Source organism: Panulirus ornatus, chromosome 46 (genome assembly GCF_036320965.1).
Source record: "Panulirus ornatus isolate Po-2019 chromosome 46, ASM3632096v1, whole genome shotgun sequence".
Classification (NCBI taxonomy): domain Eukaryota; kingdom Metazoa; phylum Arthropoda; class Malacostraca; order Decapoda; family Palinuridae; genus Panulirus; species Panulirus ornatus.
In genome coordinates this window covers 2,727,341-2,744,840 of record NC_092269.1, presented here as the reverse complement: position 1 = coordinate 2,744,840, position 17,500 = coordinate 2,727,341, and the positions used below count along the sequence as shown (strand labels likewise).

General features: G+C 47.3%; 1 protein-coding gene across 5 annotated transcripts in view; it reads left to right on the top strand.

Annotated features, from left to right (window-relative positions):
• The window catches only part of LOC139763049 (ras-GEF domain-containing family member 1B-like), a 731,513-nt gene that overhangs the window by 9,286 nt on the left and 704,727 nt on the right, over positions 1-17,500 (top strand). Inside the window, exon 1 of one of the 5 annotated variants that reach the window (XM_071688619.1) lies at positions 6,827-7,064. The exons of 2 other annotated variants lie outside the window; for them this stretch is intronic. In XM_071688619.1, the coding sequence (XP_071544720.1) occupies positions 6,977-7,064 (88 nt within the window). In that variant the 5' untranslated portion in view covers positions 6,827-6,976. Of the gene's footprint in view, positions 1-6,826; positions 7,065-17,500 lie in introns of those variants that run through there. 2 more of the 5 variants (XM_071688621.1, XM_071688626.1) reach the window with 2 other exon arrangements.

Sequence of the window (17,500 nt, the reverse complement as noted above, 5' to 3'; positions counted from 1 at the left end):
TATATATATATATATATATATATATATATATATTCCTTCAAATTATTCGCCATTTACCACATTAGCGAAGTAGCGTTAAGAACAGAGGACTGGGCCTTTGAGGGAATATCCTCACTTGGCCCCCTTCTCTGTTCCTTCTTTTGGAAAATAATATATATATATATATATATATATATATATATATATATATATATATATATATATATTCTGATGTATATACTAGTTATATTTGGCTCAGTGACGTTGCTCTCCACAGCGGTTTAAATTTAGCGACACGAACATGAGAATTACGACTGTGTGATCGGACATGTCGTGAAGAGAGGAAACGTGTGGGGTAAAACAGGTCTTGTGTGTCTTGGCATTATCTGGAGCCGAAGACTCGACTCGGGGTGGGGGGGGGGGGGGGGAGGGGGTAATGTAGAACGACAGAACCAGTTGTTAACAGGTTCCTCCGCCAGCTCGTTCCGCTGGTAATCCCACTTGGAGGTCGTACAGTCTAATGGTAGTTAGCACTTAATAGCGAAGACAGATTATTACTGCACATAAAAGACAAGAAATAGTTGATATATATATATATATATATATATATATATATATATATATATATATATATATATATATATATATATATACATGAATATATTTCCGTTGTCTGTGAGGGATCATAATTTTTTTTTACACCCTCACACATTGGAAGGGAAACTTCATTAATTATCCGTGTCTCCAGACTTTCCCCCTTGGTTGGTCCACTCAGACTTCCTGCCCACGCTTTCATACGCCTTCTGGAGGAGCCGTGACGGGTGATTTCGCGTCACAACACCACCACACAGATGCGACGGGCGTAGCGTAGCACGCAGGTGGGAGGGGTGAGGGAGGGAGGGGGCCATGGCAGGTCCGCCCTCACTACAGGCAGGCAGGGGCGTCGTGGTGTTCTCAAGGGCGTGAACGCGTCGCTCCCTTATACCTTACCATGCACCGTAGCCACTCCATCTTGTACCGTACTGTACCTTTTGGTACGGTACAGCCGGGAAATAGTAGGTGGGAAGGGGGTTTTCCCCCACCCATCACCAAGGGTTTCAGGTTGAGTACGGAAACCCATTTACCCGCGAGGAAAACCCCCATTTACTCCCCCCCTTAAGGGGCTTCCCACCCTCATTTCTTTCCCTGAACACACCCGCTGTCGTGTTTATGAAACAGGCGACGATCATTTGGCGTTGGTAGTTTAATTCATGTATTATCATCTCTGATAATAGTGATGATAACTACCATGATGATAATTCATGTATTATTATCTATAATGATGATAATGATGACTACTATGATGATAATTCATGTATTATTATCTATAATGATGATAATGATGACTACTATGATGATAATTCATGTATTATTATCTATAATGATGATAATGATGACTACTATGATGATAATTCATGTATTATTATCTATAATGATGATAATGATAACTACTATGATGATAATTCATGTATTACGATAATCATTCTTTTTCCAGCGTGGGTAGTTTGGCGTCCTTGACCTGTTGGGAGCCGTTTCCGTCTTCGGGTGAAGTGCTGGTTTGTTGGCTTAACCACCTCCCTCTCTCGTTTTCTGCCTCCAGCGCGTGCGCGTCCCCCACGCCGCTTGCGTCATGGTTGCCCAGTTTGCGCGGCAGTGGCGATTGGGTCGGTATTTGCCCTGAAGGCTCGCGCGTCGCGTCGCGTCGCGTTGCGTGAGCGGCGATGAACAGCCAGTCTCGTTGGGGGTTTAGTGTCGTCGCCCGCCCGCTCGTTAGCGATAGTTCGGGCGATGGTTCGCCTCGTTAAAGGTGGAGTGGAAGGGGAGGGGGCGAGGGTGTTCGTGGAAGCGGGTGCGTGTGTGTGTTTGTGTGTGTGTGTGTGTGTGTGTGTGTGTGTGAGAGAGAGAGAGAGAGAGAGAGAGAGAGAGAGAGAGAGAGAGAGAGAGAGAGAGAACTCACAAGAACATCTTGTGAGCGAGGAGGGAGATCCCCGAGGCAGATGAGCGACATTTTGCTTCATTGTGAGAATAATACGCCAGTACAGAGGGAGGTGTGTGGGTGTGGAGGAGCGACGACTGTGTGAGATGTCCAGGGATGATAATACGCAGCGTGCGTGCGTGCGTACGTGCGTACGTGCGTACGCCGTCAGAGCTGGAAGGTGACGGCAAAACTTGTGTGCGCGTACTCTCTCTCTCTCTCTCTCTCACACACACACACACAGTTAAGGGGCCCCTGTGGGGCTGGTGGCAACGGGGGCACAGTACGTGATGGAAGCCCCGGGCTAGAACGGGGGTCCAGACGTGACGTGGCATGAACTACGAGGGAAACCCCCCCCCTCTCTCTCTGTATTTCTACCTATCTTAGAAAGGAAGGAGGGAAGGAAGGAAGGAAGGAAGGAAAGAAGGAAGGAAGGAAGGAAAGAAGGAAGGAAGCAAGGAAGGACTAAGGAAAGACAGGGATAACTTCGTGTTGATTTGTCGAGAGCAGCGAAGACGTTTGGTTACAAGACGAGGAGCCACAACTGGTGGTTCGACTAGAGGTGTGTACGGAGGGGCGTGAGGAAGAGGTGTGTACGGAGGGGCGTGAGGAAGAGGGGTGTACGGAGGGATGTGAGGAAGAGGTGTGTACGGAGGGGCGTGAGGAAGAGGTGTGTACGGAGGGGCGTGAGGAAGAGATGTGTACGGAGGGGCGTGAGGAAGAGGTGTGTACGGAGGGGACGTGGAAATACATTCCTCCAGCATGGGAGCTGTGGGCGCGTGCACGAGGCTGAAGGACATTTCAAAGGATGGGAATAAGGGCATGGCGTCGCCCCCCCCCCGCCCCCCACTTGCTTAAACCTCCCTCCACTGTGTATACAGACAGGTGATTACATAGGCATTTACCACACACACACACACACACACACACACACACACCGTTCCATTTACACACTATCTGATCCGAAAGTCACGTTCACGGTGGGGGGGGGGGGGAGATCCTGAGCCATGAACGTGAGAGACAGGTTGGCCGTTCCCCTTGTGGGCAACACTAGTGTTGCAAGGCCAATGTGGCTGACGGGGGGGGAGGGGGGGAGTGTTGCAGGCCTTCGTGGGGGGGGTTGAGGGGCTGGGGGGGGGGCATTTCATGCCATATCTTTGGGTAGCGAGTCTACCCTAGGGGGGGAGGGTGTGTTGGGGGGGTGGGGGGTTTCATGGCCTTTGCCAACGTGCGGGGGATGGTGGGGGGTTGGGGGACCCCTTCCCCCCCTTCCCTGGCCCTCGTGAATTAGATGGTGTGAATGACAAGTGTTTATGTACGAGGGATGGTTGTGGGAGGTGAGGATAGTGAAGATGGTTGTGGGAGATGAGGATAGTGAAGATGGTTGTGGGAGATGAGGATAGTGAAGATGGTTGTGGGAGGTGAGGATAGTGAAGATGGTTGTGGAAGGTGAGGATAGTGAAGATGGTTGTGGGAGGTGAGGATAGTGAAGATGGTTGTGGGAGGTGAGGATAGTGTAGGACATGTGTGTGTGTATTTTATACAAACATTATTCACTGATAGTGAAAGATTTCCACGATGTTAATTGCCGATCTTTCTTTCCTTTTTTTTTCTTTTTCTTTTCCCACGTTGCTGGGAAGGGGGGGGGGGGGGGTGGGGGGGGGATGCAATCCCAGCGGGGAACCCGCAGGTTCACACGCTGTGCCCCCGTGGCGTGTGTGTAGACGGGCGTTGGCAACCCGCGTGGCAACGCTGCCTCCACGCTACCCGGAAGTGTTGGCGGAAGAGGTGCAGGTGGTGGCAGCTGGGATGGTGGCAGCTGGGTGGTGGCAGCTGGGATGGTGGCAGCTGGGGTGGTGGCAGCTGGGGTGGTTTCAGTGGTGGTGTCAGCAGATGGTGGCAGCTGGGGTGGTGGCAGGTGGTTGGCAGCGTTGATTACTGTCTCGTCCGCGTTCACGAGACAGTGAACCTTCGTTGAACGCAAGGACGCACCTTTGCGTCAACAGCGTATGGATTTGCGTACTACGCACCGATTCGCGGGCGACGCGACGCCGCCCGGCACTGTACGCCATCAGTCACCACGTTGTGCTTCTGTTGACGTCAGACTTGCCTACCGTTGACCACGCCTCCAATTCCGTTAACAGGGACGGACTCCAAAGGTCCGTTGGCAGCGCCCTTCCGTTAACAACAGTATGATCCCGTCGACAACGGGTTAACGATCGTTAACAACGGTTCTGGACGAGAGGTGGACGTGTTAAAAGGAGAATGATGAGAAACATCTAATGACGGTGTGTCTCGTAAGGGTGTTTATGGTGTTCAACTGAACACGGAAGGAGGAGGAGGAGGAGGAGGAGGAGGGAGGAGTGAGGAGGAAGGAGGAGGAGGAGGAGGAAGGAGGAGGAGGAGGAGGAGGCCCCCAACCCCCCTCTCTGTGTGTGGCTAAGCCGGTCTGCTGTTCGTCTGAACACTGCCACACCACCACCACTTCCTGTAGGGAGGCGCGGTGTGGTGGCTGGCTGTCCTGCCACACGCCATATGGCGCGGGCCTCCCCCGCCAATGGAGCCACTTCCTGGAAGATACACACACCCTGTGTGATCCAGGGGAACCTGGAAGATACACACACCCTGTGTGATCCAGGGGAACCTGGAAGATACACACACCCTGTGTGATCCAGGGGAACCTGGAAGATACACACTCCCTGTGTGATCCAGGGGAACCTGGAAGATACACACACCCTGTGTGATCCAGGGGAACCTGGAAGATACACACTCCCTGTGTGATCCAGGGGAACCTGGAAGATACACACACCCTGTGTGATCCAGGGGAACCTGGAAGATACACACTCCCTGTGTGATCCAGGGGAACCTGGAAGATACACACTCCCTGTGTGATCCAGGGGAACCTGGAAGATACACACTCCCTGTGTGATCCAGGGGAACCTGGAAGATACACTGTTTACCATCAGGGACATCATACATACACACACACACACAGTATACACCCAGTTACTCCACGTACACGGTATACAGGCGGTAACCGTATGTATATGCAGTATACAGGTAGTGACTGCATGTATACACAGTGTATATAGACATTAACACACGGTCTACAGCCAAGAACTCTTATGTATACATACACAGTATACAGCGAGCTGTGAAGGTCCTCGCTCTGTGCTTACGGTATACAGGCGTATAGTATACGGTATACAGGTATGTATACATACAGCCGTTATACTGGGCATATAACATAGGGTGGAGGTCCCAGTGGCTCTCCTCTCCTCCTTGATTATCACAGAGACGCCTGGTGGTCATCGAGGACCTGATGTTGTGGCCTCGCTCTCGCCTCGTCCCCTGGTGGCCTCTCAGCTCGTCGTTCTCGTCTCGTCGTCCTCGACCGCCGGGTCTCACGAGGACACTTTCGTCATCACGGTGTGGTAATCTTATCCGTCCGTTGGCGAGGGCGATGCACGCGCGTGCCCCCCCTTATCTCGGCGAGGGCGATGCACGCGCGTGCCCCCCCTTATCTCGGCGAGGGCGATGCACGCGCGTGCCCCCCCCTTATCTCGGCGAGGGCGATGCACGCGCGTGCCCCCCTTATCTCGACCACACGGGGGAAGGGGAGGAGTTAATTTGGAGGGAGGGGAATAAAGGGGGTGGGGGCAAGGGCTTAGGGAGAGAGAGAGAGAGAGAGAGAGAGAGAGAGAGAGAGAGAGAGAGAGAGAGAGAGAGAGAAATAAATTTATAGACATTTATAACCACACATTTCAAACGCAAGTCGTTAATAATCAGAACATTTAAGCGAGTCAATTGAAATAACACAAAATTAAAAAAAAAGTTGTATATACACCCAAAAGATATTTAGAACAACTTGCATAAAAGCAAAGATAATTTGAATGATTGTATCAATGAGTTACAGTTGACTTTTGAAAAAAAATCTTATCATTCACTTGATTATATATTTATATATATATATATATATATATATATATATATATATATAGGTTTTATCGTACCCTTATCTAAACTCGCATGAATTTCTGATAACTCATTAAACGATTTATGAGGAGGGTAGACCAGATAATGAGAGAGAGAGAGAGAGAGAGAGAGAGAGAGAGAGAGAGAGAGAGAGAGAGAGAGAGAGAGAGAGAGAGAGAGAGTTAAGGCCCCCCCCACACCCCCACTCCCTTACACAGGTGAACACAGGTGAATCAGAGATAAGATTGATAGTGAGGTGATAACAGGCCATTGATAAGGTCTATGCTTACCACGTACCTACCCCTCTTGTGCTCCAGTTTGCCCTGGACAGTGTGGGAGGTGTTCACTCGTGTTCTGTCGTGTTCTCCTGTGCATATGAGTGTTCTGTAGGGCTTCGTGTGTATGTGTGTGTGTATGTGTGTGTGTGTGTGTGTGTGTGTGTGTGTGTGTGTGTCTTTCATCTGTTCTGACAAGACTTGAAGAACCGCTTCGGGTGTTCTCTGCCATCATAGAAAACCGTCATTGTTTACATTACACGATTTTATTGACAATGTTATTTATATATAAGAATAACAATTATGAAATTTTCTTAAGAAAGTGAGTGATTAACGCCAGTACTACGATTGGTTGAGACTCGGGTAACTGAAGGGTAAACAGATTTCCCGTTTTCCGTGGTTGTATCATTTTCTATGATGAGGAGAAAAAACGTGATGGTGTATAGTTTTCTGTGTGATTAGCGAGAGAAAACGTGTTGGTAGAGCGTTGTTTGAGTGATAAGTGAAAACAAAAAACGTGATCGATTGTTCACTCATAAGTGATTAGCGAGAGGAAAAACGTGTTGAGGTGTGTGTATATATATATATCGTTTTCTTCGTGGTTAGTGAAGAGAAAACGTTATGACGGACCCCCGCTTGACCCACAGCGAATAGAGAGAAAATGGGGGAAAGGAGGACCCCCTGCGTCAGGTGTGGATGAAGAAGGGCAGCTCGTCTCCATCTATATACCGTGATGGAAGGTGGCAGATGTACGGTCCCGCGACCTAGAAGGTTCAAGGCCAAGCTGGTCATCTGCAGGAACGGCTTCCACGTGGCGTCAGGTGAGTGCTGGCCTCCTGGCTGACGCTCCTGTGTCAGCCTGGCTGACGCTTAGCGTACCTGACTCTAGGGGGAATTCTGATCGGCTGACAGACTAGGTCATGGCTGACACCACACATCCATTCGTAGATTTGTTTTTTTTTTTTAGCTGACGCTCATGATGGTGATTTGCTGACGTGGAGGGAAATGACGTGCTGAGGATGGTTGTGTCATTAGGGCAATTATGAGGTAACGAGAACTACAACGATTAGTCATAATTAGGACGATTGTCTCCTGATTTTGGGCTAACAACTTTGAGCTTGATGGTCGAAGCTCAGCTTGTGAATTGGACCCCCACCTTTTTTTTTTTGATGCGTTTGAATTCCATGTTGGTATTGTGAATTCGAACCTTACTGGTGCCTTCTGAAACTTTCAAGTTCCAGGTTCTGTCGGTGAATTGAGGCCCTTTGATAGCCCTCTGGAGCTTTCAAGTTCCAAGGTCAGGTTGTGAGGGGGACGAGTTTCATACAACGCGGGTGAGGTGGTCGCCCCTGGGGTTCCGCAGGGTCTCAGTGTTGGGGGCCATCGCTGTTTGCGGCGTACGTATACAACACCACGGGTTTGCCTGCCGTGGATCACGCGCCTCCTCTGATCCCTTCGAAGGGGTTCAGATCCACGGTCTTCCCCAGTGAACTAGACCCTGTGGTGATGCTGCTCCTCCCTCCCTCTCTCTCTCCCTCACGGAGATCTCAGCGAAACGCTGGTGTCCCGACTCATGTCTTGTAGGAAGGGGTTCAACCTCCTCTTGCTCCTCCTGCTTCTCCTCCTTCTCCTCCTCCTCCTCCTCCTCCTTGACCCTTTGAGACGTCGCACCGGTCAACAAGAAGCCCCCCCCCCCCCCTCAGGAACCCCACAGTCAAAGAGACGAAGCTTTTGTGAACTCTCTCGCCCCTCCGTCAGGGGAGAGGCGCCGTCCCCCCACCAACGCGTCTCCCCACGGTGGGGGGGGGGGGGATGGATGGGTGGCTTCTGTGGAGGGTGTTGAGTGGAAGTGATGTTTGGTGGACGTGCCATGGGGGAGGAGAGGGGGGGGAACAGGTGGAGAGAGAGAGAGAGAGAGAGAGAGAGAGAGAGAGAGAGAGAGAGAGAGAGAGAGAGAGAGAGAGAGGAACAGGAGACTGAAATATGTGATGAAAAAGGGAGAAATTATATATATATATATATATATATATATATATATATATATATATATCTGGGGATAGGTGAGAAAGAATACTTCCCACGCATTCCTCACGTGTCGTAGAAGGCGACTAAAGGGGACGGTAGCGGGGGGCTAGAAACCCTCCCCTCCTTGTATTTTTAACTTTCTAAAAGTGGAAATATATATATATATATATATATATATATATATATATATATATATATATATATATATATATATATATATATATATATATATATATATATATATATATATATATATATATGAAACGTTCAATCCTGAGGCAAAGGTTCAGGAGGGACTAAGGGAAATATAACATTTACAGAACCATTGTTAAATTGATCAATTTATCTGTAGAGGGACAGGCAACACACACCCACCCACACTCACACACACACACACACACACACACACACACACACACCATTCTCTTGTCTTTGATGCATTGGTCAAGTGAACCATGACGAAATTCTGTGGCTGAAAAAAATATATATATGAAAAAAAGATATTACAGTGTGCATCCAAATGTCAACTGCCACAGAATTTCTCCTAAAAATCTTGTACGAACAGGGAGAGAAATATGTTAAATAATCAATACACAGATGCTGTTTTATATATATATATATATATATATATATATATATATATATATATATATATATATATATATATATATATGTATATATATATATATATATATATATATATATATATATATATATATATATATAGGATGTCTCCATTTTTGACGTAGTTCACACTCGTTATGTCATGTATATCGTACAAGTGACACTTCCTGTCTGTGTTACGTACATGTTTACGTCATCTTGTTAGATCATTATCTGTTCTTATCTCTTTGTTTTTGTTGCTACTACGCTTAGCGTGTTGCACATGACTGTTTTTGTTCGAGTTTTATTTGATATATAAACCTCCAGTCTTCTTTACCTCCCCCATCATCTACTTCCCTTTCACTCTTCCCCTTACCCAAATCCTCCCTCTCCCATCCCTTTCCCCACCACTGTCCATCCATTCCCCCCCCCCACTAAACATGCAAATTCGCTTCCCAGCATTTCACAGTGGGTAGCTCCACTGATGTGTATGGTCCAGTGGTGGTGTGGAGTGGAGGGAATATTCAGTATTGATATTTTCGACCTTATGGATAACGTATCATTATAATCAATACACTGTAAAGCTTAACATCGCAATATGGGGATATGGGAGATTTACTCTCTCCTGCAGTGGACGTATTTGTGAAATATTTAGAATAGTTGATTTCCTTCATATGTCAAGTGTTGATGTTTATATTTGATTGTATTTAATGGTTGTAATATGTGATGTATATTGGGTCATGATGTGAGCTGTCTTGTCTCATGATGTGGGCTATCCTGTCTCATGATGTGAGCTGTCTTGTCTCATGATGTGAGCTGTCTTGTCTCATGATGTGAGCTGTCTTGTCTCATGATGTGAGCTGTCTTGTCTCATGATGTGAGCTGTCTTGTCTCATGATGTGAGCTGTCTTGTCTCATGATGTGGGCTATCCTGTCTCATGATGTGAGCTATCCTGTCTCACGTCCTCCCACATCATCGCTGCTGAGGATAGGTTCCCCAGGGATGGCCCTGGGAACCGGGGATGCCCAGGAATTAGATGGATAGGTGGCTCGAGGACATATGATAGGGATGAAGTGACTATCCAGGCTAGTATGGGACAGAGAGAGAGGGGAAGGGGGGGCATTGGTTACATGAAGATGGTTGGACGATCATGGGATAGTACCCTGTGTAGAGGATAGGTTAGGGTGGGCGATAGGGGCTGGGTTGGACCGGGGGTCTAGGGAAAGGGATAGTGGTTAGAAAGAGGAGTGTGTGTGTGTGTGTGTGTGTGTGTGTGTGTGTGTGTGTGTACTTCATGTACGTATTCGTGGACCAGCCTCCCAAAAGTGGGGAGTAAACAGCTCGGGGGTTGTGTGTAAGTCGGCTGCCCTCTCCGGGTCTCGAACCCGGGACCTGTGAAATTGGTGGGTCGTTGCGCAGACCCACCCCACTGCAGCGTGTGTGTGTGTGTGTGTGTGTGTGTCAGCCAGCCAGCCACAATCACCTACAACACTAACGGCTCCAGTGTTCGGATTGGACGTGTTGGGTTTTTATGAGGTGGTCGGGTTGTTTTTTTGTTGTTAACACTTCAAGCTGTGGGTTCGCACCCACCACCACACCCCACCCCCTCACCCCCAAGCTCTCCTCCACCACCACCACCACCACCACCCACCACCACCTCCAGCGGGAGGAAGGAGTGGTGGGTCACCACTGTGTTACACATGGAGTCTGGTGTTTGTGTGTATATATGTGTGTGTGTGTGTGTGTCTGGCTACATAGTCTTTCGCCTTGTTTGGTTCAAGTTGTCAAGGGATGGGATGAACTGTCGTCAGGGTGTGTGTTTTCTGTCCATCACATACACACATAACTCCCATCATCACATAGATCCCTTGTCCACATTACTCATGCCAACATAGCTCCCGTGTTCGCATAAATCCCATGTTCACATAACTTCCTTTTATAACATAACTCACATACATTCTCTCTTTCAGTTGAGCTTGTTACTCTATGTAGTTATACAAGATACACGTGATGTATTAAGTGATGGAGTAACATAAGTCTGGGATCTGATGTGTATGTTCAGTAGTTCAGAGACCATCATACATTTGTATTTATATACATTCTAGATGTATATCATTTCTCCGTGTGTACTGTACGGGGAAGAAGGTTTACACGTGTGGGGCCTCCGTATGAATGTACATAATGTATGCATGTATGTAGGTATGTATGTATGTATGTATGTATGTACATTATGTATGCACGTGTGTATGTATGTATGTACGTATGTAAGTACGTATGTATGTATGTATTTACGTATGGATGTATGTATTTACGTATGGATGTATGTATGTATGTATGTATGTATGTATGTATGTATGTATGTACATTATGTATGCACGTGTGTATGTATGTATGTACGTATGTAAGTACGTATGTATGTATGTATTTACGTATGGATGTATGTATTTACGTATGTATGTATGTATGTATGTATGTATGTATGTATGTATGTATGTATGTAGGGTTCCCTGCTGGTCATGGGAAGTATTCCCAGCTGAGTTGGCCACTGTTTCCTGTCAACTCTTTGTTCCCACGTCTTCCAACCACCAGAGGCTGCCCCCCCCCCCCCCCCCCACAACCACCCCCTCCTCCTCAACATCCCCCCCCCCCCCCCCTGTCCACACACACACACACACACACACACACACGTCCCTCTGTACAGATGTGTTTGTGTGTGTGTGTGTGTGTGTGTGTGTGTGTGTGTGTGTGTGTGTCATGCCGGAAGTCACTTTCCATGAGAGGACAGGCGTCTAGCGTCTCTCCCCCTCCCCCTCTCCCCCCCCCAACCCTGGGGCACCACCACAACCGCTCCTGCCTCAGTACCTCCTCTGAACCACGATGGTACGACCCTTGAGCACGATGGTACGACCCTTGACCACCACGGTAACGACCGTTGGACGCAACAGTGACCTGACCTTCGACCTGACCCTTAACGGTCAAGTCAGAAGCCAGTCTATTATACCGTCGTTCCGTCGTGCTCAACGGTCGTACCGTCGTGCTCAACGGTAGTAAAACGTACTCAAGGGTCGTACCGTCGTGGTGAAGGGTCGTACCGTCGTGCTCAAGGATCGTACGTCTTTACTTTATTGTAAATCTGTGATTTCTATATGTATTCTTTATCCTTATCTTTTATCTTTATATGTATAAAAGAAGTTGTATTTTGTATGAATTTGTGTATTACACTTACACTGTGCTTGGACATGTTGTGTAGGGCGTGTGTGGAACGGTCATACTGATACACAGAGGTACAAATGTACTGTTAATGGTACACTTATAGTGGGAATTGTACTGTTATGATGTACAGTGGTACGATGGTACAGTGAAGTACATTGTTAGTGGTACGACGGTACAGTGAAGTACATTGTTAATGGTACGACGGTACAGTGAAGTACATTGTTAGTGGTACGACGGTACAGTGAAGTACATTGTTAGTGGTACGACAGTACAGTGAAGTACATTGTTAGTGGTACGACGGTACAGTGAAGTACACCGTCATCGGTACAGTTTAGTACACCGTGAACATGTACTTCAGCGGGAGCTGTACGTACATCTGTTCCTCTGCTCTGTACAACAGCAGAGGCAGCAGCAGGTGGATGCATGGCTCACTGTAATTACTGCTCATCACAGGTGTACCGTTGCAGGTACGACGTACCTGGTAGCAACAGCAGCAGGAGCACACACACACACACACACACACACACACACACACACACACACACACACACACACACGTATGACCCTCTGGCTCCACTCACTGTACCTGCCTCATCCAACGGGTTCGACTCTCTGGTCTCAAAAAATGAATAATAATAATAATTAAAAAAGAGTCCAGTTCATTTTGTCATAAAACTTTTGGCGACGAAAAGGAAAAAAAAAAGAAAAGAAGATTAATGTCATTATTAGTATCTTTAAGAGAGAGAGAGAGAGAGAGAGAGAGAGAGAGAGAGAGAGAGAGAGAGAGAGAGAGAGAGAGAGAGAGAGAGACTGGGATATGGATAATTGGATTTGTTTGAACCTGAAGTCGTGTTGTCCTGTAAAAGTCCCCAAGTCGATCCCATAGATGGCTCTGTCCTGGCGGCCTCTGGCAACTACAGCATCACCGCCATATACACTGTATGTCAGCAGAGTTTCGCGTCTTTGGTTTTGATTTTGGCGGCGGGGAATCCTTGGCTTCCTATTGGTCGAGGGAAACCTCCCGGGGGTCCATTCCCGCCCTCTCCTCGTCATGCCATTGGTCAGTACACTCACGAGTCGTCCGTCTCTTAACAGTTTGTTGACAATTTGAACGGTGGTTAGCGTACAGACAACACGTATTGAAGGTACGGGCTCCTCCACCACCACCATAGTTACTTACGAGGCAATTAAGGTAATTAGGTGATTATAGTTCACCGCCGCTGTGGTCATTTAAAAAGAAAAAAGACGGGAATGTAAACGCGTCATGTGTGGACGGGGAGAGAGAGAGAGAGAGAGAGAGAGAGAGAGAGAGAGAGACCGGTAAGTTATTAACTCTCAGGCAAAAATAGACGTTTTTGTTAAGAATTTAAACACTGTCATGCCCCCGATGGCGTATGACTGTGGTCACGCCTGAACGCCTTATGTTCTTAGAAGACCTGAAGTTTTTTTTAGGGGGGGGAGGTGCGCGTTTTTTTTTTTTTTTTTTTTTTTTTTAACGAGTCTTTCTCGTCAAACTCGTTTTATAGCGGATACCTCGATATAACGGTGCCTCGTGTATCCCAACCGCCACCCCACACCCCATTTTCTGTGAGCCCTCCCTACCCCGTACTACCACGAGGGAGGGCATTGTCTCTCTCTCTCTCTCTCTCTCTCTCTCTCTCTATATATATATATATATATATCTCACCTCACTGCCCCCTAACCTCCCCCTCTCCACCCCCCTCCACAACCACCGTCATATCCCCCCCCTGGTGTGTGGGGGGGGGGGGGTGTGCAGGGGAAGGTGTGGTGTGTTTTGATCAAGGTGTTCGTCACTCAGTACCTAACATTGCGGTCGTCTTCATGCTACGGGTCATGTCGTCTCAACCCCCCCCTCTCCCCCCCCACGAGGGGGGGGGGGTGGGGGAGGGGGTGGTTGTTGGCGGTGGTTGTATACAGGTCCAGCCACATTGCTAGAAGGGGGGGGAGGAGGAGGGGGTGTCCAGCCCAGCCCAGCCCGGCCAGAGGGGCCCCCCCTCACCCCTCTCCCCTCCCTCCCCCCCGACCACCTCACACTGCGTCCAACAGCTGAGGGAAGTACAGTTACGAAAACGGGAGAGGGTCGTTTATCTGGGCGGTATTGGTGATTCGTTTGTTTTTTTTGGTCTGCTGTTGTAGGAGATTAAACGTTACTTACCTCCCCTCCCCCCCTCCCTTCCCTCCAAAGGAGGGAGTTTGAACATTTGCCCCTCCCCCCCCTCCGCCCCTCCCCTAAGAAGAGGCCTAAGACGTTAATTATTTATCAATCATAGTCAGCGCGAGGTCTGATAATTATCTGTTAAATTATTTAACTTGTTACTATTCACAATTATGTTTTTATCTATACCATTTAAAGGGTAGTTTTTGCTATGTTTCTACATTATTGTAGGAAATATTGAATATTTTTCTCCTGTTACGCTTGAGTGTTAGAATTTTTCTGCCAATAGAAGTGACAATTGAAATATTTCTACATAATTGTTTTTTTATGAAAATTTGATATTTTACAATGTTGAAAGTGATGATGTTTTAGTACAATTTTCAAGATGGAGGACCATCGTCTCAGTCATAACAGAGGTTAGGTTTGCTATATCTAGTGAAGGGAAGAATTTCTATCTCCACACACACACACACACACACACACGCACACACACACACACACTGTATCACTGGGAGTACAATCTCGGGAAAGGCCTTTCTCACTCCAATGGAGTGTACATTTCTCTGTTACTGGATGCAGCGCACCCTTAAGGTGCAGGATACTTTAGAAAGAGGTCCTGTGTGTGTGTGTGTGTGTGTGTGTGTGTGTGTGTGTGTGTGTAAAACTGAATGTAGGTAATGGGAACACTATGTGTGTACACATGCTAGCATAAAGCTGTACATATGTATGGCCCACACCTGTTGTCCTTCAAGTGTATGTAGGTTACATATGTCCTCCGTTGGACCACAACACACATGTGACATTAGATCTATTTATATGTTCATCCATCTATCTCTATGTGTGTGTGTGTGTGTGTGTGTGTGTCCTTGGTGTAGTGGTGAGAGAGTTCCTGACCTTGACACATTTACGTGCCGCATAGGCTCGAATCCTGGTTTTGGTTACCGGTCCACAGTCAATCCAGCTGTTCGTCCACACCTAGGGTTTGGTCGATAGAATGGTGACCCAGCTTAGGCTAGGGTATATAATGGATATTAATCAGGATTATTGGATAATCTCGACATTATAATTCAATTATTATGATGTATGTTCAGCCATGTTGTGGGTTGTTCCCTGTTGTAGAATTCTGGGAGCCTTGTGGTAACTGGGTTGTGAGTTGTGAGGATTGGCTGGTCGAGGATTATGAGCTTCTCGTTAATGCCGTTGTTAGGAATGAGTTGCGGGCGCAGCCTTTTGGGTTCGAATCCTTGGTGCGTCCTTCGGCCCTCAGCCAACCCAGCTGTTTATCGTACCCTCCAGGGCTGGTCGATGAATTGGTTTACTGTATATATATATATATATATATATATATATATATATATATATATATATATATATATGTGTGTGTGTGTGTGTGTGTGTGTGTGTGTGTGTGTGTGTGTGTGTGCGCGTTTGCAAGAGCACGGCCAACATTCTGGCAGAGGATGTGTGGAATAGCCGCCATGATGATGATGACGTCACATCCCTTCCGTCCATCATTGCCATCTCGGGCGACGGGTCAGTCCTCCAAAATAACGGAGGGGGCGAGTTGGCCGACACAGTGACCCGAGGTGGTGCGTGTTTGGCAACAGTGACTCGTGTAAACACAAGGGTGTTATTGACAGTGGGAAGACGAGGACCAGCGTCGGGGTGACGACCCCTTGAGCACGACGGGACGACCCTTGAACACGACGGTACGACCCTTGATGATAATACAACCCTTGACCACAACGATACGACCCTTGAGCACGACGATACGACCCTTGAACACGACGGTACGACCCTTGAACACGACGGTACGACCCTTGATAATACAACCCTTGACCACGACGATACGACCCTTGAGCACGACGATACGACCTTTGACCTGACCCCTCTTCATCGTCAGGTCACAAACCAGGCCATCATACTCAAAGGTCGTACCGTCATCGTGCTCACGGGTCGTACATGGGTGTGCGCCTGGACTCCCATGGCGTGAGGTCACACCTCGAGCGATGGGTCGTCATCGCCTGTGGCGGGGGATAGTTACAGACAAGGCCATCCTGCCCCTGCTGCTGCGTGTAGCGCAAGCCTGGGAGCTACTGGAAACCCCTGGTGATAGCCCCTGGGGTTGTTAATACAATATATATAATGTATATATATATTTATATATATTTGATTATACTTTGTCGCTGTCTCCCGCGTCAGCGAGGCAGCGCAAGGAAGCAGACGAAAGCATATATATATATATATATATATATATATATATATATATATATATATATATATATATATATTTATATAATGTATTATTAATTGCAACGTGATCTGAGAGTTTCTTGCTCAACAACACCTTGTTAACCTCGCGCTGGCCTGGGGAAAAAAGACGTTTGAATAGTATTATTATTATTATTCCTGTAAATCATGAGTGACGAAATCGTCTGTTGTAACTGTGGCTGATGGTGGTTTGACTGTGGTGGTGGTGGTTCAGATGGTAGGTGTCTGCGGTTGTTGCTTGCGGGGGGTGGGGGGTTGTGATTGGTGAGTGGTAGGTGAGTGTGTAACATGGAAGTCACTTTCCAGTGTGAATGTGTAACATCCAGTCACTTTCCAATGTGAATGTGTAACATCCAGTCACTTTCCAATGTGAATGTAACATCCAATCGCTTTCCAATGTGAATGTGTAACATCCAGTCACTTTCCAATGTGAATGTAACATCCAATCGCTTTCCAATGTGAATGTGTAACATCCAGTCACTTTCCACGGTGAATGTGTAACATCCATTCGCTTTCTAATGTGAATGTGTAACATCCAGTCACTTTCCACCGTGAATGTGTAACACCCAATCACTTTCCACGGTGGATGTGTAGCACAGTGAATGTCTGATGTGTATAAGTGACGTTAGAGAGTGAATGTGTAAGAAACAATGTATTACTCTTCCCACTGAATGTGTAGGACGTCACAGCTTTCTCCAGTGAAAGTGTAAAGACCAGTAAATTTCATGGTCGAATGTGTAGCGGCTTGACGTGATGTGGTCGAAGGTGTCAGAAGGGGCGAGAGTTTCGTGTCATGGAACGGGATTTACGACCATTATTGATAAGGATGCATGGTGTTGCAATGTGCAGACTCCGTGCCCCATTTTCTTCTGCTTATACCGGATACCCCAGCTGTATCCTGGTTTCCCTACTGTATTATTTTTCTCTTCACAATACAGAATAGATTTTGTTTTCTTGTGTTTTGTAGT